The 24,408-nt window shown below is 34.0% G+C and overlaps 1 protein-coding gene across 2 annotated transcripts in view; it reads right to left on the bottom strand.

The window, feature by feature from the left end:
* The window catches only part of LOC130678752 (acetylcholine receptor subunit alpha-type acr-16-like), a 171,817-nt gene extending 148,630 nt beyond the window's left edge, over positions 1-23,187 (bottom strand). For both annotated transcript variants that reach the window (XM_057486195.1, XM_057486197.1), the window contains exon 1: positions 22,218-23,187. In XM_057486195.1, coding sequence (XP_057342178.1) covers positions 22,218-22,377 — 160 coding nt within the window. In that variant the 5' untranslated portion in view covers positions 22,378-23,187. The remainder of the gene's footprint in view (positions 1-22,217) is intronic.
* Between the last annotated feature and the right edge of the window lie 1,221 nt (positions 23,188-24,408).

Genomic DNA, 24,408 nt, shown 5'->3' with positions numbered 1-24,408 from the left:
TTTAATTTGACGATAAAAATATGAAAAAATCACTTTTTCAAAATTTGGGCTTGTTCATTTTTCCCCAAATGTTATGCGTAGGGGTAAAAATGCGCAAACATATCGGATTTATAGTAATTAGTCGAAAAAAAAAAAAATTTTTTTTTTATCAAAATTTCAGGGGCCGCTCTGCCCCATCCTCCCCTACATGGCAAGATGACGTATTTTATCATTTCAACCAATAAAATTTAAAGACCAAGAGTGACTATTTTTTTTCATATCAATATATTTTAGAGAATCATTTTTATACTTTTTCGCTATCAATATTATATTATTTACGAATTACCTTCTTTGATGCGGGTTTATTGTTCAAACAATAAAAATCAATTGAAAATCCGAATAAAATTTATCATTTATTTTTTTGCGTGTCGAAAAAAAAAGAAGTATTTTGTTGCTTAATATCAATTTTACCCAATTCTATTAACTCACTACTTAAGCGCTACTTTTTTTTATCTTTTTATCATTAAAGTTTCTAATACGGACACAAACTCCCATACACGTTTAAACGTAGTAGTAAATCTAGGCAGAGAACGCGCGGTAACCATTTTTCGAGTAGAAATAAAAATAAAAGTAACACATAAGAGTTGAGAGTAGAGTAGGTACCGATTCCGTGACTCAGCAGAGATAGAGTCGTACCTATAGTCAGACTGCGAACACGGTTAGAGTTTTCCTGGTACTCCATCTAGACGAGCCACGACTACTAGTTACGTGCAGTTGGAAAGCTGACGGTTTTACGAGCTAACAATCTGATGCACTTGTAAGAATAGTCGACGGATAATAGAAAAAAGATAGAGAAGAAAATAAGCTATTAAATTTTAAGTGAGCTTATTTATTTCATAAAAACTCCTCGGATTATTGCTTTCAATTCATTCATTTCTCAGATGTGTAACTGCTTTTTCAGACCGTTCATTTTTTTTCGCACTCTATGCAATTGTCGGAGTAAAAAAAAATTTTTGAAAATTTAATCAACAATCGATGCCTGCGTTAATAAATATGAAAATTGACTTTGTATTAAATTCCTGTATTTAAAATTTATTGAGCGAATTTTTATTTAACTTTATCAGCATCGGAAAATCGAGTGTATTTTGATTTTAATTAAATTGTTTGGATATTATTAATTAATTTATCATATGCTAAATAAAGCTTTCGATAAATTATCGTGCGGAATAATTTTTGGTTGTAATATTTAATAATAATAATTAATACGTTCGTAAAATGTGCGATTCTGTACACAAATGTGTGTGAATATATCAAGTAATTTTGAGAAAATCAAGGCGAACCAAGTGGTCGTTTACACTCGAGAGACTGCGATAATATTCCCAAGAGAAATTACTAACGAACTCATTAAATTCAAGCTCGAAAAAAGTTTTAAGTTTTTTTTTTTTTTTATTATTTTACCTCTCAAATTTCGAGCTCAATAATTTTTATCAAAGAGACGTAAATGCGAAAAACGACGAGATTGGCATTAAGTGGAAAATAAAAATGCAAGACGTTTTTTTAAGGTAGTAAAATAGTAGTCGGGTCAAAAAAATAAATTTAGGAGTAAATAAAAGTGTGTATGGATAAATTGTAATGAGGGCCTGGGGTAAAGAGAGATTTAAAAAATATGACAAGAGGTAAACCATTTTTTTTAGATAAATCTACTTGAGAATTCAATTAAACTCAAGCCGATTTTCTTTAAAGTCGAGAATTTTTTTCCTTGTTATCTGCAGCTTAGATAAAAAATCCTTTGGATATATTTATTTTAATGCTGCATCTTTTTGTTGTCACTAAAAAAATTTTAATGACTTCAAAAAAATTAATGATGTGATAATTTGAAAAAAAATTCACACCTCCAACTTGAGCAGTCGGGGTCTGCGCTCTTGAATTCTCCAATATTTTAAAATTAATAGTCAATTTAAAATCCTATCTCTATAAATTTAATGTAACATTGAATTCATTTTTCGTGTTTTTGTCGAGAATAGTTTTTTTGTCTCCATGTTACGAATGCGTAAAAAAAAACGAACACAAAAATAAAATCCGGGTAAAATAAAACTGTAAAAAAATCCTTGAATCTGTAGTGGAAAAATTTCCGAGCTAAGTACAGAGAATTTTCATTTGCATGGTATCATGAAAATGTCAACTGCACACATCAGCTGAGTGTCCATGCATGCCAATATACATGAAGCTTTAGTTACAGGAAAACCAGCGAAGCTCGTAAAAACACAAATGGAACTAGAGGCTAAAAAATCGAGTACGAATTTTTTTTTTCGTTTTTTCGCTCCACACTTTTTTATCCCATTCACTTATTTTATATTTTTACTCTCAGCCGAAAACCCGAATTTAACATGCAGCACTTTGGACAGATAGCCAAAGGTCCGGAGTATTCTGTCAACCGGAATTTTTCACGAGCGGAATTTCTGGTTGAAACGAAAATAATGAAAGGACAAAAAAAAGTCAAAATTAAATTGGGGAAGATAAAAATATGTAAAGGTTATTTTCTCGGATATATATATATATATTTTTTTTTGATGTCTCTGCTCTGTGACGATTTATCAAAACATGAATCTGCGTCGCGAGATGCCGTAGCTCAGTGTATCAGTAGTAAGCCCAAGGGAATAGCGCGGACGTAATTACGCGACAAGAGTTTTCGCTCTAAGAGAAAGTAATTAACCCCCTTGGGAGGTACGATGATATTTTATAAAGCGCAAATTCACGACGACAACGACGACGATAGTAAGATCGACCGACACGACTTAGAAGACGCTAAGAAACGCCAACCAGAGATGCTGAGTTAAGGAAAAAAAAAATAATTGTGTCACTGCGAGTTGAGTAAACTTTTTTTTTTCTTTCTTATCAAATATTATCACTTGCTTGGGTTAAATAAATTTAAAGACAGCCTGGGAAGTACAAATTGAAATAAAAGTTAACATTGTTAAGAAAAAAAAAAAATTAGCGTTGAGTAAAATTCTAGTACTCATCTGCAAAGTTCACAGATCGCCAAATTTAAAAAAAAATAAAGAACTCTTTATTTTTCCAGTTGATCAATCATTTTTTCTCCAGTCGACTTATTCATGTACGTTCATCGCAGTTTAAACTCCTCCATCTTCTCTAGCTACGGTAGCTGATCAATCAAAACTAAAAACACGCGGTACAAAACTCCAGTATTGGCAATTTGAAATATCCACTTGGCTGAAGTAAAAAGCTCGAATAGAAAGTAAAGAAAAATCTCTTTGAAATAAAACTTTAAAAAAAAAAAGGAATTATTTTATTGGTTAGTACGAGGCATGTCTACGATTGAGAGCTTCAGCTTGGGGCTACACTTTGTATCCTACATATTATATTACAGACGTATATTTCGTTGATCTATATTGGCTATAAACAAAGTGAAAAATATACTAGAGTGACAGCGCCTACGTATCTATGACCTCGTGGCTCATAGCTGATACCTGTTAACCTCACGCATGGCCGCTCGAAGTAGGTCGACCATGCGGTCATCGATGTCGTCCTCGGATTGTACCCCTAGTCTAACGTCCTTGAATCACCGATGCACGACAACCGAGAACAGGCTACTGAGACAAAGAGCTGGAGGGATTTATTGAAGAAAGGATTTTTTAGACCATCACCAATACAATCTCTTTATATATATATATAAGTAATTTCTATATTAAATCGTGAATTTTTTTTCGCTTTTTTAAATCGAAATTATGAACTTCCCTTCAATGAGATCGACTCTAGTAAAAAAAAATCCACACGATCCTAGATTTGTAAAAAAATTTAAAAGCCATAATGGAGATGGTATTCAAATATTTCCGAATTGAAAAGTTTTTTTTTTTTATTAAATTTTTGGGTGCCGTATTTTACCCGGCTCTCTAGAGATGGAGAGGTAATATATCTGATCAACATTCTATCACCTCTTGAATTAAATACTCATACATATGGGTAACAAGATATTCTATTAAATTTATTAAAATTTATGGTAAAATATACGATCAATTGTTTTTAGTAAAAAAAAGCTCGCGCCTCTATTTAAATTTAATAAAAAATATTTATAAATTTATTATTTAAATTAAAATAAAATGCCGGCATTATTTACACCACGAGCACTTAAGCCTTTTTAACAGTTGGAAAACTAAAAGACCAAAGTGTCAATAGTTTTATCTCACTTGAAGAAAAGAGATAGGATATATAAAGCACGTAAAGCCAGTGAATGTGTAGGCCAGCATGTATGCGTCTATAAGAGGTAAAGACATGAAGTAACCGAGTCCCAGAGTCTCATTAACAATAAGTACAAAACGCAGTAGGCTGTTGGTTGATGGGTGTTTACCCACCAACGAGTAGTCTCACTCTCTCTCTCTCTTTCTTTCTCTTTATCTCGCTCACTGGTAATTTTTCTTTGTTCTCCCAGGTGGCTCGGATGAAATCAATGGTACTCAGAGACGACGAATACGGCGAGGATACTGCCAGTACCGAGAGAGACAGAGAGGAGAGACAAGAGTGAGGAAGCAAACCGTTGGGGTGTGTAGCCGATGGTAGGGTGTAGAGCAGGGTTGAGGCGAGTTGAGGGTGAGCGAAGCGTGCGAGAAGAGAAGAAGACAAGCGGAAGAAGAAAGAGAGAAAGGGAGATGAGGCTGCTACTGAATAACGAGATGAAAGTGTAAGAGAGAAAGAGAGGGTCGTTGGCTGGGCTCGAAAGCTCAGTGGCTTGAGGTTGGCTCAGCCGGATGGTTCGAGCATTTAGAAGGGTGTTGCTCCTCTGGCACACTGCTCCATATTCCGGACTACCATGTTGCGCGCTGTTCACCCGATAAAATTTATAACTGTGCCACTCTAAACGCACCCGGCAATTGTATCATCTAACTGATAACTGCTTCCGAGCTAAACTACCATAATATCGATCGGATCGTCACATAGCAACAACCTTTCTTATGTAATCCATCTCTTTGAGTTAAACTATTTTCAAAACTCGGGTCTCAATAAACCCATGCCCACTGAGGGGAGGGTGGGGCAGAGCGGCCCCCTGAAATTTTGATCAGAAAAAAATTTTTTGTTTTGACTAATTACTATAAATCCGATATCTTTGCGCATTTTTACCCCTACGCATGACATTTGGGGCAAAATGGACAAGCCCGAAATTTTGAAAAAGTGATTTTTTCATATTTTTATCGTCAAATTAAAAAAAAATTATTATAATTCCACATTTCTAGCCCTACGCATAACACCTGGGGCAAAATGGACCAGCCGAAACTTCCGAAAAAATTATTTTTTCATATTTTTCGGCCGTTTCTCTATGTTAGAGGCAAATTTGATCACTAAAAATTTATAAAAATAAAATTTTTTTTTTTAGTTGATAAATTTTTGAAATAAAGTAAAACTATAGAATTGTTTTTTTTTTTTTTATTAAATAACAATTAGTAATTACGGTAATCGAGGGGGAACGATTTATTACACCTTAAAAAATTTTTTTCGAGTAATATAAAACCGAAAATAGTTGTCAAGAGAAAGAAATCCATTCTTAATGATGAAAACAATTTAAAAAAAAAAAAAAAACGAAAAAAAAAAATTTTTATCATTTTTTGGAAGGGGGCCGCTCTGCCCCACAAAAAAAAATTTTTTTTTCAGAATTTTGGCAAAGTCTCCTAAATTTGTTCGAAATAGGACAAAAGTAAAGTGATCTTAAGGTTGAAAGCCACAAAAGTAATAATTGGCTTAGGGGGGCCGCTCTGCCCCACCCTCCCCTACATCTTTTTAGTTAAATATTTTCCAGCTGCTGTTGAATAATTATTAAACATCAGCCGAAACAATGACTGGAAAGTTTTTTAATTTGGGTAACTTGCTAATGAAAGTACGTAGTTAGAAACAGAGAGTTAGATAATTAATGAAATTTTCTAGCTCATACGCTGAGGGGTTGCCAGCAGTACCAGAAGCAATCGATGTTAATCAGATAATAATAATTTTAGCCAGAAGCGTATAGCAAGTAGTACAATTCAGGTTAATCAGGGCCGATCGCCACAGTGATCATTGTTGTTGGTGGGTAGTAACAATGACCAAGTTGTGGCGAATATCAGCTGATTATCGCTGTAACAACATGAGATACTAAAGCACTCCCAAAGTACTTTATCTATATAAAGTCCCACACATACACCCACATCTGCATGAGCCCACAAACGACACATCCATCTTGTTTCTCATCTATGATTGAAACGATTAAGTTGCCAACATATCCACGATGTACCTGGATGTTTAGTTATGGTCACCGAGATAAAGCCCACCTGTTTCAACAGCACGGTTGGAGGACAACTCTGATGAAGTTTGTACAAACGATCGATCCAGCATCAACGGATACTGACTGTCGCCCTTGACAGTCGCCGGGTGTTTTCTTCCCTTCTCTCCGCTTCCTACACTCGAAAACACAGGCAACCGATGTCTTTCGTACCCTTTTCAACCTTAATCCTACACCAGCAGACACGAGAAAATTCATTAGATTGTCAAGTTGAAACAACAAGCAATGTCGTGTTGCTTTATTAAAAAGCTTGATGGCCAACTAGTTTAATACCGCGGTCATTCAATATATTTTCTTTGACGGAATCCGAGCTTTCATACAAACACGAGAATCTCCCCAAGTGAAAGCTCATAAAATCGATTTTGTCATCGGTCTATCCTTGAAAAAGCTATTGTATCGTGTTGTGGTCTGATGTGCGGTGGTAAGAATTTTTCCAGGCTGTCAAACCGAAAATTGATGAGAAAATTTGATGAGTTTCCCGTTGATGAGGCTCCTCTGGTACTGGTTGCGGAACACTTGGAAAACAGTTTCAAAGCTTTACAGTGACAATGTGCACAGGGTGTCCTTGACTTTACTGTGGCGGTGATAAAATGACTTTGGGGATGGAATGTCCATGGATATATATATACATACATATATGTATGAAGAAGCCAATCATGCGAGATAAATTAAGAGAGTGATTTCCTGTTAACAAAGACACGGCACATATTGGAAACTTGGAAATCAATTCCTGCTATGCAATGGAAATTCTATTTAATCTAAATCTCAAGGACTATTTGGTGCGTCCTATTGGATACACATCACAATGGAAATAGGTATTTTATATAATTTTCAAGGCTTTCTGACAGCATCAATTTTTATTTATTTGCTATTCATTTTTATCATTATTATTATTATTATTATTATTATTATTATTATTATTATGTGAGCACAAGGTCACCTTGCAGATTTTATTCTGCTGCTCCTGAGTAATTTCAGTTTTCATGAAATATTCCACAACAATACACCAGAGAATTGAAAAATATTTTCCAATGCATCATTTCGCAGCAGTATACAGTAAATAATTTAATATCATAGTGAATCGAAAGCCTTATTTTTGCAATGAAATTTAAAGCAAACCTATTGAAGACCCATTGAAAATGTCAGTAAAGAAAAAAGTTATAATAATAGAGCAACTGTTAGTTCGGGTTAATGTCGAATAATCTTTTAAAGTAGCTTTACGTAAAGGAGATTATGAGCTAATGATGATATTTTACCCTAAAGCACATCTCGAGATTCGAAAATCTGTTGAAAGTAGATGACAATAACGAGGTGGCATTAGCATTGACTGTCGTCGAAAATGCGCTCACGATCCTGAGTAATCTCTGAAAACGTCTCTGCGAAGAAGCTCGATCAAGGGTTTAAACGTTCAACCAGCGCCATAATCACACCATTATCGGTGTACTAAAGATCACCGGCATCAGGATAAGGAGAAGATAGAGCAAGGGGAGAAGTATGTTCAGCAAGTCTCCTATCTATGACCACAAGGTCACATGATAGATGTGAAACATCTTCACCCAGTGTCCCAATATCATCAACTCCCGGGTCTTCTTAACTCCTTCTTACCGACTCTAATCACAAGAGCTTAAAGTTCCGGCAAGATAAACACTAGACCCATCGCTCTTTTCCAATATCGATTTTCTACTATACACACATCTAAACACAAACACTCACACGATATTCTTCGATCCCTTCTTATCCATTCTCTGTGGTGTAAGAGAGAGAAAGCCTCTGGCAAAGGTATCAAAGTTTCCCCAAGGGTTTCCCAAGAAAAGGCATCTTTCCCCAACCAACGACACTCTGAAACAGCGAAAGCAAACTCCGTAGCAAAGGTTTCAGCTAACCACACACGGAATAATCTAAAGTTGGAGCCAAGTCCTGGGCAACTGCAGCAACAGCAACAGAGACTGCTATGTGACTACGTGACTCCGTGCTGTGTATACTGCACCGATGGTTTAGCGAGCAGCGAATCAGTACCATGAATTGATAATACGGGAGAGTAAAGCCCGAGGACAATGGAACATTTGCAACTGGGCGGAACTCAATTGTTCTGGATGTATGGATGCCCAAAGGAGATATACAAGACAAGTGGCTACAGATATGACGATCATGATAACGGACATTCATCTACATATACATATATATATAACATCATCAATCAGCGCGTAAGTTCAAAGTACGATCATTCACTAGGAAATTAAACTGACGGGTTATCAAAGTCATGGAAAACGTAAACATCTATTGCTCGGTGGTTGATGTGTCGTCGTGGCAAAGTCGCTTGATATTTATCACATCCCTCGCTGGTTGATCGTTTTCTCAGTCGATTACCGTGTCACGAAATGAACCGACTAGGACGTACGCCAGGGATATAAGAAATATAAGCTTGAGGAAGCAGTAGCTCTACACCAGCTGCTGCCGCTCTTGATGTCATTGGAAAAAGCAATCTTGAGAGAAAGACGTATATATCTAGAGCTATTGGGATGTCCCCGATGAGCTTGCTTGAAAGTATGTTCTTCAGAGTATCACAAGAAGACATCCATACAAGTTGACTTACATGTGGATGTATATTTATATATATGGATAGATTTTATATAGATAATATAATCTACTTAGTCTTGTTCTTTTTCTCATCTCGAGGGTTGATGCCGTTGGAATTGGCCGAGGTGCCTGGGATAACTGGATTAAGCCCAGCAACACAACGGACCAAAGACTATGGAGATCCATTCATTTGAGAGACTGTTGGATGGGTAATTAGAAGTGAAGCAACATTGCGCCTCCGGGCCTAATTATAAAAGCTTTCTTATACTCCCTTTTTTTATTATTTATTTTTGAATAACTACCGCTCGCTCGCTTGCTCATGACTCGTTTCTTCCACTCGTCCATTCTCTCCAGGATCTTGAGAACAGACGTATAGTTAACTTTAATAAAAGAAGAGTAAAATACACAGTGACGTACGTTACTCAGGCTAACGTTTTCTCCCTAAATTTTGTGTCGGTCCTTTTTTTGATACCGGTATTTATTAATAAGACAGTTACTCAGGGTTGTACACTGTAAAAAATCACCGGGGTAAGTCCAAACGGTGTAGGTGTTAAAATCGGCGGTGTTAAATTTCAACACCGAAAGCGGTGTGAAAATAACGCCGCCACCGGTGTAAATATTCTGTACTGGTGTTAAAAAAAAATCTCCGGTGTTAAAATAACGCCGCTGCCGGTGTAAATATTCTAGACCGGTGTTAAAATAACGCCGCCGCCGGTGTAGATATTCTTTACCGCTGTTAAAATATTTCACTTTGTAAATTTTTTTACCTACTCGATCACTATTCTTGTTAATAAATGATATTTTTTAATTATTTTCATAAAGAACTGATATTTTTTGTGTTTTATAATCTTTACAGTTAATACTCCAAGCGGACGCAGTTTATCCTGCCTTTACACCGGTATTACTCCGCTTTTACACCGGTTACCCCGCTTTTACACCGATATTACTCCGCTTTTACACCGGTTACCCCGCTTTTACACCGATTTTACTCCGCTTTTGCACCGGTTACCCCGATTTAACACCGGTATTTTTAACACCGGTGAATTACTCCTCCTACACCGGTGTAATTTTATTTTAACACCGGGCGGAGTTAAAATGAGTCCATTTTTAACACCGCTCTTTTTAAAGTGTATGTAAATCAGGTGATAAACGGTAACGGTCTTATGGATTTTGTTTTTGGGCGGTTTTTAAATTACTGTATAATGCAAACTATTATATGAGTTTTGTCGATGTAGTGAACTGACCTCGGTAGTTGCTTCATTTAGTCTGCACTAAACATACAGGCTCGATCAAATATTTACTGACAGATCCATCGGTATACATATTTACTCATATTACTTGTATCCTTCGGGAAAACCAATATCTCTACTTTGGAGTACGCTGGTGGCAGTGATGATGATACATTTTATAGTACACAAATTTAACTCCTCATCAATATCAATATTTAAAATTATGAATTTTAAACGATTAAATAAATTCATAAAAACATTTATCGTGTAGTAATAAAAAAAAAAAAAAAATGTCTGCATGAAAAAGCAATAACGGGTTAATTTTATGTCACTAAACGAACAGATTTTATTTTCATCACGTATCATGATACTCTGTGTTATTTTATTTCATCTTGAACATTATTGCGTTCCGACAACTGAAAACGAGTGCTCGTAAATCCGCCGTGTATTTTATTGCGTAAGTGTTGAAAAACATGAAATGTTTATATCAATACAAATAATGAACACAGTACGAGTTTATGCTGACATTTTTTGTGGATTTCTTTTTTAAATAAAAACGTATGAACAAGTAGAATAATAATAAAGAAGTGAACAAAAATGAATATTATAAGAGCTCAAAAATTGCTCATCTACAACAAATGGAGAATAGTCGATGTATTGCGTCGATCATCACCGAGATAACCAATTGTGTGACCCAAATTTACTACACAGTTCACAAACTGTCGCCCAGCGCACCCCCATTCCCTTTGCTGTACACAAATCAAACAACGTATTTATTCAATTTCACGATTCAAACGGTTCAGCAGTAAATTTTCAGTAGCAAACATCCTACAGCCGACAACAACATACACACCGTCAACTTTGGCAAGTTAATTTCCATAATAAAATCCCAAAGCTTAAGTAGCTAAATTTTCTTCACAAACAACACAAAAGCTCGAATGACATCGAGGATAATAACCAGCAAACTAGGCCAAAAATTTACGGCAAACCCAATTGTTGTCAAGTACCGCTTGATCAATGTTACAAATAAACATTCAATTTCTCATGCGTATTTCCAACCAACATGATGAACAGATTCAAAATTTACACACACAGTTAAATTTGTGACAATAGTTTGTTTCACATCTGGAAACTCTTTTCGCCTATGGTCATACATTCACATACTCTGCTTTGCGCTACTCACTGTTATCTATTGTGTTTTACTAGACTACAATTCAACGTTAAATTGCAGCAGTTCCATTGTAATGCATGTGATATTAGTCACTATTAAAGTGTAATTAAATTAACGACAATTATGAACCAGTGACATATTACACTTGTTTCTGATGCTGGTAGCATCAGTGGTCGTGGTAACACAAGTCCCAATGCAGAGAAACAATTTCAATTATAGACAAAATGTACTCATTAATATCACCAATCAATAATATCATCCGACTGATAAATGATTCTATTTATCAACTATTCATCACTTTTTTGATCATTATACATATAAATATATATATATACCGTTCAAAAATACCCGGTCATTAGTATAATACATTAATGTATGCTAATTAATGAAATATTATCGATAGGTCATTGTTTAAAATAAAAAAACCGTCTGACAGACGGTAACCAAATGCCAGTAATTAATTATTTAAATTATTAGCTGTACTGCAAGTTTAACCGGTAATATAAATTGTGAATTTAAAAAATTCACAAGTTTTATGAAACCAGAAAGTTTTGAGTTTAAGTATGCTTTAAAAAAAGTTGAGCAAAGTAATTTTTCTGCTCGTGACACAATTCATGAAAAAAACGGAAATTTAAAACCGCTTAGCATAAATCGAAACTTATTGACAAACATAATACAGATTCAAATTTAAAAATTTATATTCTGAAAACATCTCGCTATAAAAAGTCGACGGTAAGTTTAATAATAAAATTAATATTGTAAATAAAATATAATAAATAAGATAGAGAAAGTTAAATGTTTTTTTTTGTTATTGATGTAAAGTGGTGTCAGAAGTAACCCGAGCTGTAACTAGAGCTTTTCGTTGTCCGTCTTTCGTAAAAAATAAAATAAAGTGTAAGCCTTAGAGCTTGGAAAAGTCAGGGCGAAAGTTAGAAAAGCATTTCGCATTGTGGTATATCGTAGTGTGAGTTGACAGAGTATCACATCGGTCATAAACGCAGTTGCAGGCTTGCAGAGTTGTGAAGAATAAGGGGTATAAGAATATAAAAGTATTATGCCAAGAAATGCACAAGTGACAGAAAAAGATCAGTAAAAAAAATTATAATAATATTGCTCAAAAGTTATATAGAAAAGGTAATATAGCAGATACATAATGCTGGTAAACATAAAAAAATATCTTTAAAATTTTGAGCTTATCTTGCTTATAACTAATCTACGGTTTTATATCACGCAAAACACAACATGCATAGTGCACAAATATTTATTCTGGGTCGCGCGGTGATGGCACTTCTTAAGACCGAGTTGTCGTACTCGTCTTGCAGATGGTGTACGCGTTTAAAGGATGAAGGCTGTTTGCTTGGTACACTTAGCGGTTTGTAAATAAAGCCAGGAAGCTCGAGAAATTATTGCCAAGTAATGTTAAGAGGCTGCGGTTTATTTTGGCTCGGTATGGTTTCAAGAATATACATGTTGCTACACTGTAAAAAGAGCGGTGTTAAAAATGGACTCGTTTTAACTCCGCCCGGTGTAAAAATAAAATTACACCGGTGTAGGAGGAGTAATTCACCGGTGTTAAAAATACCGGTGTTAAATCAGGGTAAACGGTGTAAAAGCGGAGTAAAATCGGTGTAAAAGCGGAGTAACAGGTGTAAAAGCGGGGTAAATTGCGTCCGCTTGGAGTATTAACTTTAAAGATTATAAAACACAAAAAATGTCAGTTCTTTATGAAAATTAATAAAAAATATCATTTATCAACAAGTATAGTGATTCAGTAATTAAAAATATTCACAAAATAAAATATTTTAACACCGGTCTAGAATATTTACACCAGTGGCGGCGTTATTTTAACACCGGTCTAGAATATTTACACCGGTGGCGGCGTTATTTTAACACCGGTACAGAATATTTACACCGGTGGCGGCGTTATTTTCACACCGCTTTCGGGGGAAAATTTAACACCGATAATTTTAACACCTACACCGCTTGGACTTACCCTGGTGATTTTTTACAGTGTATACATCTTTTCCGGGGGTTCCGATCTGAGTACGCAATTTTGCATATGACAAAGCCGTAAAGGGAAGTAGTGAAATGATAATGAGCTGTTGAAGCAACAATTTTGGCATGCTGCCGGTCCAGCGAATAGACTAACAACAACTTTTGAGCACCATCATACACTGATGGCGAACCCATGCCAAGTAGAACCGTGGGTGGATCTAGTATTCGTGAATGTAAACATAAATCTCTATTAAGCTTGCGTCCGTGTGTAGTATATCTGATATACTATATCCTTTAAGTGGATATAGAACGAGAGGACAGTTATGAATGAGCGTAATTTGAATAAACGGATTGCTACCCGTATGACTACGGAACCTTAAAATAATTTTCCATCTGGTTCACTCCTTAAGTCTAATAGATTCTAGATTTTCGCTTTTCTCCATGAGCGCTTGTACGTCGACGGTACTCTGCCGCACTCAAACAGCCATTGTCGGGTTAATTGAAAGTGACATTTTATGTGCTTCATGTGAGATAGGTTTGCATATACAGACAGGTGGAAAAAGCTAATGGAATTATGAGGGAGAATAAAGTTTTAAGTTCAACAGATTCTGCGGGTCACTAAATTTTTACGGTTTTATAATTTAATAGTGCGGTTATAATTATTTTTTTGATAGCCAAGTATGTGAAATTAACGTAAATAATATTTATGAGTTAAATAAAAGTAAAATTTTTAAGTTCTATATTTAATAAATGGATTTTGCTGTTCCATTAGTGAATCCGAGAGTAACAAAATAACATAAAAAAAAAGTTAAAATCATAACGATTGTCGTGAAAACAAATTGCACGCCGAATATACCCGTATAACCGATACTCAGGATTTTATTTCTCTGAATGCATATAAGAACCGAAGAAAAGCAGGTTAAAGAAAGAAAGAAACGGAAGTTTAAAAAAAAATATAAGTATTGAAGAAAAAAATATGAAAAGATGTATTATCGATGCTACCGTAAAAATGGTTTGCAAATATCGTCTCGATACTGCACTACGATCTTTATGCTTTTAATAATTTGATTCCATACAACTGCGGGTTTTAAATGCGAGAAAATATTTTTTCGAGAGGTAAGTAAGGAGGAATTAGTAACAAAAATATATGAAAAATAATTGACCCTACACAGAAAGAAATTTTCTTTAAAAATTACCGTTAAATTCACTGTAATCGTGGGACGAATGGCACGACATAAACATTTTTCGGTAAGTGAGATAATTTTTAACTTTTTTTCAACAAATTTTACCGCAGTCTACTGTAAATTTTATTCGGTTTTCGGTAAATTTTATGAAGTCTACCACAAAATAAATAAATTTTTTGTAATTTTTATTTCAAAAATGATAATAAATAAAAGCGCCGCATTATGTCTCACAATTACAGTGAATTTAACGGTAATTTTTAAAGAAAATTTCTTTCCGTGTATAATTTTTCGTTCGAAGACCCAATTACACGGAGAAAAATCTTGGCTCGAAACCTAGCAATTTTTATTTTTATTTTGCTGTCGACTTAACTTGAAACAGAAAGTGAAGCATCCAAAAATTTATTATGCTCTTATGAAAAATTATTATGCCGCATCACAATTATTATAATGTATGGAAGTAATTGTTATTAAATCTTATCGATAAGTGTCTCGCGCATAGTAAGTATTATGATACAGCATAATAATTTTTCGTATGAGCATAGATAATTCAATCTAAAAAAAATAGATTGGTTTAAATTTTTAACAAATGATTGTTAGAGACCTGTTGCAGCTCAATTGAGCAAGTTTTGAGCTTAGTGGTCAAGCTTGCGGTGCCACGGTAATTAAACAGACAAAACTTTAGTAAACACCGTGGCCATTTATCGAGCAGACTTAATGAAAGCTTAGAAAATTTAGAGGAAACATTTCTCAGTCTTGAAGTGCTATTGCGCAGGCAATTTTTCAGTGCAGTAGCAAAAGCGGATACGTAATATGGTGATGCTTTTCTTGCCAGGAAGCAACTATTCCCTCTTACTACCTTCATTGCATGTATAAACTAAAGTAGCACACGAAGATTGAGTACAGCACCTGTACCCACAATTTCTCACCTGCGGTGATGCTGTGCTTTCATGTCCCTATGAAATACGATTGGATTTAGAGTGCGCAGACCGAGTCGAAAAAGTTTAAAAAAAATTGTAAAAATAATAAATAGTGTCTTATGTACTGAGGAGTTAAACACAGCACTCTACTTTCATTCTATCTCTCGCATTTTTCTCGTACTTACTCTAGTACTTTACTACTATAAATCTTTTACGAATAATCGATACTAAACTGAATATTTTACAACGCGATACTTTGGTTAAAATAGTCAAGAGTTTACCTTTCCTACCCCCCTTTTCTCTCCCTCTCTCCCTAGCTCATATTTTTCCGTGAATTTATTACTGTTTGTATTTATAAAATTTTAAACATCGCGTAATACGGAGGATCAAAATAAAAATATTCATTTAAATTTAACGAGAATATTATGTCATACTTGTTGCTGTAAAAAATCTTTAAATTATTTATTGCACCGATACTTTTAAATAATTTAATCAAAAATTTTTTTTTAATTATTAAAACTGTAGTAACTAAATAAGTCCTTGATAAATTTGAACTAATAGTGAGCATTAATAAATTTTGAATTGATTTATAATTTTTATCTTCTCAAGAATATAAAAAAAAAATATATATATGAAATATTATTCTGAGGGATAAAAATAATTTGATGGGAAAAAAAGGAGCCGAAATAATTTATAGCCCCTGCAGACATAATTAAACAGTCTGATTGAAGTGAAACCACGAAATGACCATTTAATTATCCAGATAAATCTTTTAATCTGATGAAATTTTAAACTAAAGGCGAAGTACTAAATCTTCCATCAGACATTAATACAGATCTAAATTACCTGATAGTAATAATGACAATAATTCAAATATCGCAGTACATATTTTATAGAGCAAGTAGTATAATTTATCAGAGAAACTGGTATATCTGATAGCTCGCGCATCTATTTAATCTCCTTTAATTCACAGTCTAAAGTAAAAGCACTAAAAGCGTCTCGAGATTGAATAAAAAATTAGCGAAGAATACCGAGGTCACGTTTTATCCAGCAACTACGGGTGGCATACTCCGTGTGGCGGTTTATGCTTATAACGGGTTAATTCCCAGGAGTGCAAGCTACTGCTCTTCTATCACACTTTAGAGAAAAAGATCAAGCGTGAACTAGTTTAGTCCAGATGAACAGAGACACGAAAAAAAATATTTAAAAAGAATCTACAGCTTGCCGAGATACGAAACCTAAACATAAAACAAAATAAAAAAAAAAAAGGTAAACTCGATACGTTACTAGAGAAAATCCAAGTTTTAGGTCTTGTCTCAGCTACTCCATTTTCTTGAGTCTGGTATCTAGTCTACCAACCACCAACAGGATCGTGGTAATTGAAAAACTGCCGCTGCTATTCCATAAAATAGGACTGCGAGGGAAAGCTGTGTGGTATGTCTTCGGCAATACTCAAAGCCCGTGAGCTTTACACAAAAATATCTAACGACTGACTACAAAGAACACATACCCACACATTCACATACTCACATATATATATATGATGTATGTTTATAACACGAACATGGAGATCTACAGATACATTTATGCACAACAACACACACGACTAATGCAAGCTCTCTATCTTCTATACGCTCTCAATATTCTACCACGTCGCAAACGATCATCGGACGTGCCAAAGAGCCAGCGGCTTTACGTTCATTGTAATGCGAAGAGTAGTGTATGCCAACATGTGTTACCACAACCAGACATCGACTTGTCGATATATTACATTAGTAATGCGTCGACTGTAATAGTAAATAGATTCAAGAATGCAACGAGACAATAACTTTTACAAAAACTTCATACATTCTCATAAATTATTAATTCGCTTTAAATATCTTTTTTTTATCATTTAAATTTTATTTTTACTCTTCTGCAATGCCGCCATATGTAATTGCGTACACGGAAAAAATAATATTGAAATGGCAACTCTCTGAGATAGTACTGTATGCTATCTAGACTCTATCCACTACTCTCTGGATAGTACTGAGTACTCTCTGGATAGTACTGAGTACTATCCCGGACAGTAGTGGATACAGACTAGATGTGTACCTGAAGATCCCGCACGGAAAAAGTATATATCCGTGCGGGATCTGAACGTTTTTCGCGGAACGAAAATATGAAACAAGAAATGAAAATTCAAAAATCTACTGGATCTAGATTTCGGAAATGTTTCGCACTTCACCCAAAAATGACAGGCCACCCCCAACTACACCTTAAGTAGCCTTTAGACACAAATTTCATAAATTATTTTCATTTTCGTTGCGTGAAAAACGTTCCGATCTTCAGGTACATAAGTAGATTTCAGAAATTTTTCACATATTGATGCTGATAAGTCAGCCGAACATCTTCGGCCAGCCCAAACTCCCGGAACTACTCCTTAAGCAGTCAAATTACATGATTTTTTTCATTTTCATTGCTCGATAAAAGAAACTACTATCTAGTTATGGTAAAATTTCTACCATCAATCCAATAGTAGTGAATATTATCTAATGATTGTACAATAATTGTTACAATTCAGAATGTTAATTAGAGTTAATTATTATTATTATTATAGAGAGTTATATTTATAATCCAGATGGTAACAATTATCATCAGAAATTATAATTGTTACCATTCTGATAGTAACTGTTACGAAATTTATTGCAGAAGTTATCATCCAATAATTATTAATTCTATTAAAAAAAAATTATAACACTAACTATTTTTGCATTGAAAAACGTTATAATCATTCTAGATAATTGGAATTAAAAATGTAGCATAATAAACACAATTACTTAATTTTCTGAGTGTATCCACTACTATTCGGGATAGTACTCAGTACTATCTAGAGAATAGTGAATAAAGTCTAGATACCACACAGTACAGTCTAAAATTTTTTTTTTCAGAAAGTACTCAGTACTATTCCAGAGAGTTGCCACTACTAGGGGAGAGTGGGGCAGAGCGGCCCCCCTGAAATTTTGACCAAAAAAAAAATTTTTTTTTTTTCGACTAATTACTATAAATCCGATATGTTTGCGCATTTTTACCCCTACGCATGACATTTGGGGCAAAATGGACAAGCCCAAAATTTTGAAAAAGTAATTTTTTCATATTTTTATCGTCAAATTAAAAAAAAATTAGTATAATTCCACATTTCTAGCCCTACGCATAACACTTGGGGCAAAATGGACCAGCCGAAACTTCCGAAAAAATTATTTTTTCATATTTTTCAGCCGTTTCTCTATGTAAGAGGCAAATTTGGTCACTGAAAATTTATAAAAATGAAATTTTTTTTTTAGTTGATAAATTTTTGAAATCAAGTAAAACTATAGAATTTTTTTTTTTTTTTTATTGCATAACAATTAGTAATTAAGGTAATCGAGAGTGAACGATTCATTACACCTTAAAAATTTTTATCGAATAATATAAAACCAAAAATAGTTGTCAAGAGAAAGAAATACATTCTTAATGATGAAAACAATTTAAAAAAAAAAAAAAACGAAAAAAAAAATTTTTTTATCACTTTTTGAAGGGGGCCGCTCTGCCCCACAAAAAAAAAAAAAAATTTTCAGAATTTTGGCAAAATGTCCATAAATTTGTTCGGAATAGGACAAAAGTAAAGTGCTCTTATGGTTGAAAGCCACAAAAAATAATAATTGGCTTAGGGGGGCCGCTCTGCCTCACCCTCCCCTATATTGTTTTTTCCGTGTACTTAAGAATGCTTGCAATGTTCATAATTACAATTATGGAGATATTCAACTTATTGTGTAAAATATGAGAAAATACTTTTGTTGAATTATGATTGTAACGCAAATAATCACTCGCATATTAATTATGAGATTGTACATATTTACTTCAAAAGTATTATTTAAATTGATTATTTACGTGTACAATAATAATAATAATGATAATAATAACAACAATAATAACAGCCAAGTTAACTAAACTCTTGGGCGGATTATCGCAAAGTTTATGGCCTCCGAAATTCGGTTTACTATAGCGACTAAATGCATTCCCAACTACTACTACGAGGCTGATCACTTGTTCAAACACTGTACCACGAGAAAATTGAATGAATACACAAGGTAAACTATCCGTTATCCCATTAATAATAATAAAATAATAGTATAGTTTATGGATTCATCAGTAAACTATGTTCTTTTGATTACGGGTTAATTACTATAGCAACCCGAGTCGAAATATTCAACGTAAATTCAACGTTTTCAACGTAAATTCAACGTTTTCAACGTTGATTTATATATATATAAATATAATATGGACCTATATGCATATATATATATATATAAATATAATATGGACCTATATGCATAATTATACATATATGTGATATCTCGAATATAATCATTTATACTGAATTATAATAATTTGAAATCATTTTTGATCGGGCAATCTTATGGCAGTGTTAGTCTTCAATTTAATGTTGTTGAATTAAGTGACAGCATCATAGATTGTGTTTTGGAGAAAGACCTTGAGAATACTACTTATCTTTTTGATAATTAGTCTGGAAAACTTTGCGATAAAGCTTGGTGCTTTCTTTTCACGATCTCTTTTCTTTCTCATAGGCCGATCACTGTCCAAAATGTTCAATTTAAGTTCAAAACGTTGAAAACGTTGAATTTACGTTGAAAACGTTGAATTTACGTTGAAAACGTTGAATTTACGTTGAAAACTTTAAAAACGTTGAATTTACGTTGAAAACGTTGAATTTACGTTGAAAACGTTAAAAACGTTGAATTTACGTTGAATACTTCGACTCGGGAATTATTCCAAACAAATTATTTTTAATATTCAGACGCAAATAACATACTAATCCCCAACATTTCAATGCTCATATACAATATTGCAATTAAATTTATTAAATAATTATGAATTTAATATCGATAGTGATTAAGTCTTAAATTACGATACCGAGTGGATGCATCAATTTGTATGTTCCCAAGTATCAATAGCTTTTTATTTTTAACTTTTTTAAAATATTATATAATGCGATCCAGCCCCAAGGGCTTACAGTACTCGAAAAAACCTCATGGAGAAAGCATTTCAATTTTTCTTGGTGAGAAATCTCGATGAATAGATTTTATACTTTCCACGATATCAAAGAACTTTTTTCAATAAATACATTCTTTAGAAAAAATAAATAAAAAAATTCACGATCATTTTTCAACTGTATCATTTCCTCACTTTAATACACATTGATATTGAGTGAAAAAAGTCATTGCGGATAAAAAAAAAAAAAAAACGCGTTTTTACAATGAAGTTTTTTTTTTTACAAATGAATAGATTAATACTTTATATATTTAAAATTCATAATTTAAATTTATCAAAGCATATGAAAGTTTGAATCTACTGTACTGACAAGCATCGCGTCATAACTTTACTGAAATTCATAAACGAGACTAACTAAACCGTGTAGTGTGAATATATAAACTAGTAATAAAATCTGTGACGGCCTACTTGCATCAGTACACAACGTGTCTACACCCTCGCACACTTTTTACCCAGGGAAATTCTGTAGACACTTTGCGCTTCATGTGATAATTTTCCGGTGAAATCTCTCTGCAGAGAAGCGAATATTTAAATAAATAAAATTTTTTTATACTCATCGGTAAATAGACTCAGTACCTAAGAAAATAAAAAAAATTTTATATCGCGACTTGATGATACTCATTGAATTAAAAATATAAAAGTACAAATCAGAGTCGGCGGTCTGCCAAAATCTTTTCCGTTTTCACTTATCCGCACTTGAGCCAAATGCAGATAAAAAAAAACTTGTACATTTCGTACCCTTGTATACAGATCTATGTTATGTATCTACTTGTTTGGTCTGTGATTTTTTTTTTATTTTATGTTAGTACTTTTCATTCGTGCCCTACTTTAACAGCAACAGAGTAACAGGTTTAAAAGTTGAGTATTAAAACGGATAGCTCGAGAATTAAAAAAAAGTTTAATGAAAATAAAAAACACATTTGATGTAATTAAAAATTCCCTTATGTGGAATAGTGATAGAGGAATAATTGAGATAAATAATTATTACTGGCAATTTAACCGACCATGATCTCAAGTTTAATTGATTCTTTGATCAGTGGGTTGGCGGCGAACACTCAGAGATATCACAAGTACCATCTAAAATTTAGGCAAATGACCAATGAATACCTTTATCCCGGTAAAGACAACCTAATCACCCTAATCTGGCATTGTCCTGGGAGCATCAATAGTCAGATGAAAGTGCAACTATACTCCGAACAGCGATACCGATAAACAAATGTAATCCGCTTATACAATAGAAGGAGAAGAGAAATAGAGTGAGAAGAGAAAATCAATTCATGCAAATACTCCTTTCAAACCAATGAATAAAATTATCGTAATACCCGCGAAATTACAATCGTATCCTTAATACCCCGTATTCTTAGCGTATACCTTTAACGATTTTATAGCGAATTTTCGTACACATTCTATTCATGTATAAGACTCTTATATCCTCATTCCCGTTATACGTTCTCGGTATGATACCCAGAATCAGCTCAAGTAGCAGCCGTTGCCGCAAAATCTGGGAAACAAACCAACCCTCGCCTTTTAAAAATTCCCTGAAGCGTCAGCCGCTTCGCCAACGGATTTATACTACTTTAAACTTATATACCTAGATAAAAATGCCGTTGGGTAAGCTGTCGATCCGCACACACCCTCACACACTTTTACACACCGGAAAAATTTTATGTAGCAGATATAATAAAAATAAAATATATAAGCAGTTGGATCGGGAACTGCATAAAATGTATAAGAAGTAGTGGAAAAACTCACCTTGTGGGAGGGTTGTAAGAAGTACAATGACAAAGCTGAGATTCAAGATCCAAGACTGTAACCCGGGGCGTCTCAGGACTAAGACACTCATCCTCCGTTTTTCCTTTTCACCAGACATTTTCGTCGTCTTGCCCGACATCCTCAATCTTTCAGCCCGCATTATTGATATTAAATGGCGTCTCTATCCGTCTCTTAAACCCGTCAAATTTTAATACTGGTGTTAGCACTCACAATTAAATCACCACAATCAGCTAATTGTTAGCACCGGATTTTCATTTTTTCTGCGGTTAATTTATTCACCTCGTGGAAATTTAAATAATTTATTCTCTGACCGATGGCTTCTTGGAAAGGTGTGCCCGTTGACCCCGTGGACACTTTGGGAGCTATTACTACTCGCTCGAACCCTTCACAAACGCCCGGCGACCTCCCGACTTGGCCGTCATACCCGGCAACAATATTTATCTTCTCACCTTACTTTCGTTGGATAACTAAACGACGCCCGTTACGCCGCTCTTTTTTTATGGGGACGGATGATTATCCTCGTCCCCAGTCCTTAACACATTCCCCTTTCATACCTTCTGTCTTTCCGCTTTGCTTTTTATTACAATATATACAGATATCTATATGTACATATATCTATATATGTAGATCTTTTTTATCGTATTTTATCTTGTGCGGCAATTTATTTTTTCCTCTCTGCGGTTCGTTTTGTTCCAGCGCAGTCACTCAAAGAAACTGTGGAAAAAAATGTGGAAAAAAAAAATAAAAGTGATGAGTTGATTCTTCGAGTCTTTTTCCTCAAACAAACTGCCTGACAGAAAAATTCTTCTTTTACTTTCATTATTTTTTACCCTTTTTTTATTTATCCGCGTATTTTTTCACCGCTATTTTAAATGTGATTGATACGCTCCCCGAGGGCCGAATTAATTCAACAAAATATACACTCGCCTTACAAATGTAATTGATTAACTCGCCACCGAGCGAGTAGAAAGATAAAGAGAATGGCAAAAAATTTTTCACTAAAAAATTCAACAAGAAAAAAAAGTATAAACGCGCATTAGTTTTAGTGACTTTAGCTCTCACTTTTTCTCGTATGACCGTCAAAAAATATACGCGACTATCTCACCGTTCCACTCTCCCACACATTTATTAATGACGGTGATTTTTGAACCGGAAGTTAGATACCAGTAGTTTTTGCTACGTCCTACAAACTCTCACTTGCTTCAATATGCCATGCGAATCGAATTGTTATAGATATACATTTATATAGACCTTCTACTCCTATTCTCTCTGCACGGGCATTCACACACTTCCTGCCACGTATTTTTTTTAGCTATTCTCATATTTTAATAAAATAAAAAAATGAACATTTTCATTACACCGTTTTTATTTTTCCGGTAATTTCTTTTTTTCAATTATTTTAATTATCTTCATCACGTAAGTCAATATTGAATTAATTAAAATTCACATAAATTTACATATATGTCGAAATTATAATTTCTATAATTAAAAATTAGAATAACAATTTATCTTGTAGCTTTTTGAACTCAGGTTTCGAAATAATCATAAACTGAATCTCTATAGAATACGACAGAACAGATTCCCAATTATATGCGCAGTATGATGCCATCACATGATCATTAATACATTATATTGCGATAGTAGAATTAGATTGAATCAATATTAACTTGTTTAAGTACCAAATGGCCAATTGAAGCAAAATATCGAAACATCCGCATAAATTATTAATCGACGATAACAAATTTTTACTAAAATTTTAATGGGAACCGAAAGAGATTTCTTGAAAGAAAAAATATATAAAAAAAAATATTTTCAATTATTGAACCCTAGTAGACGAAGGAAAGCGCCCTGATGCCCGGCATTGTTTTCCCTTCAAGCCGAACAACCCTTCCATGGCCTGCATAGAAAAAAACTAGGCCGCTTTATTAAAGTTAACTGTAATTATCGAGGCTAGGGTTATCGAAGGTAAATTCGTATCGATTTTCATGGGTAATTTTTTATAAACAAACGTCATTAGTAGGCTAGAAAAAATATTTTCGAGTATGGGAAAAATTTCAAACTACTGGGGACTCCGTAAATAATAAATTAGGACCGGATGCTTTAATAATCGATTGCTGAAAGTAAACTACACATGAAAATAATGCATAAATAAACGTCAAACTATTTTTAA

This window comes from Microplitis mediator, chromosome 2 (assembly GCF_029852145.1).
Source record: "Microplitis mediator isolate UGA2020A chromosome 2, iyMicMedi2.1, whole genome shotgun sequence".
NCBI classification, from domain to species: Eukaryota; Metazoa; Arthropoda; class Insecta; order Hymenoptera; family Braconidae; genus Microplitis; species Microplitis mediator.
The sequence above is the reverse complement of the archived record's forward strand: the minus strand, read 5'-3'. Positions and strand labels throughout refer to the sequence as shown.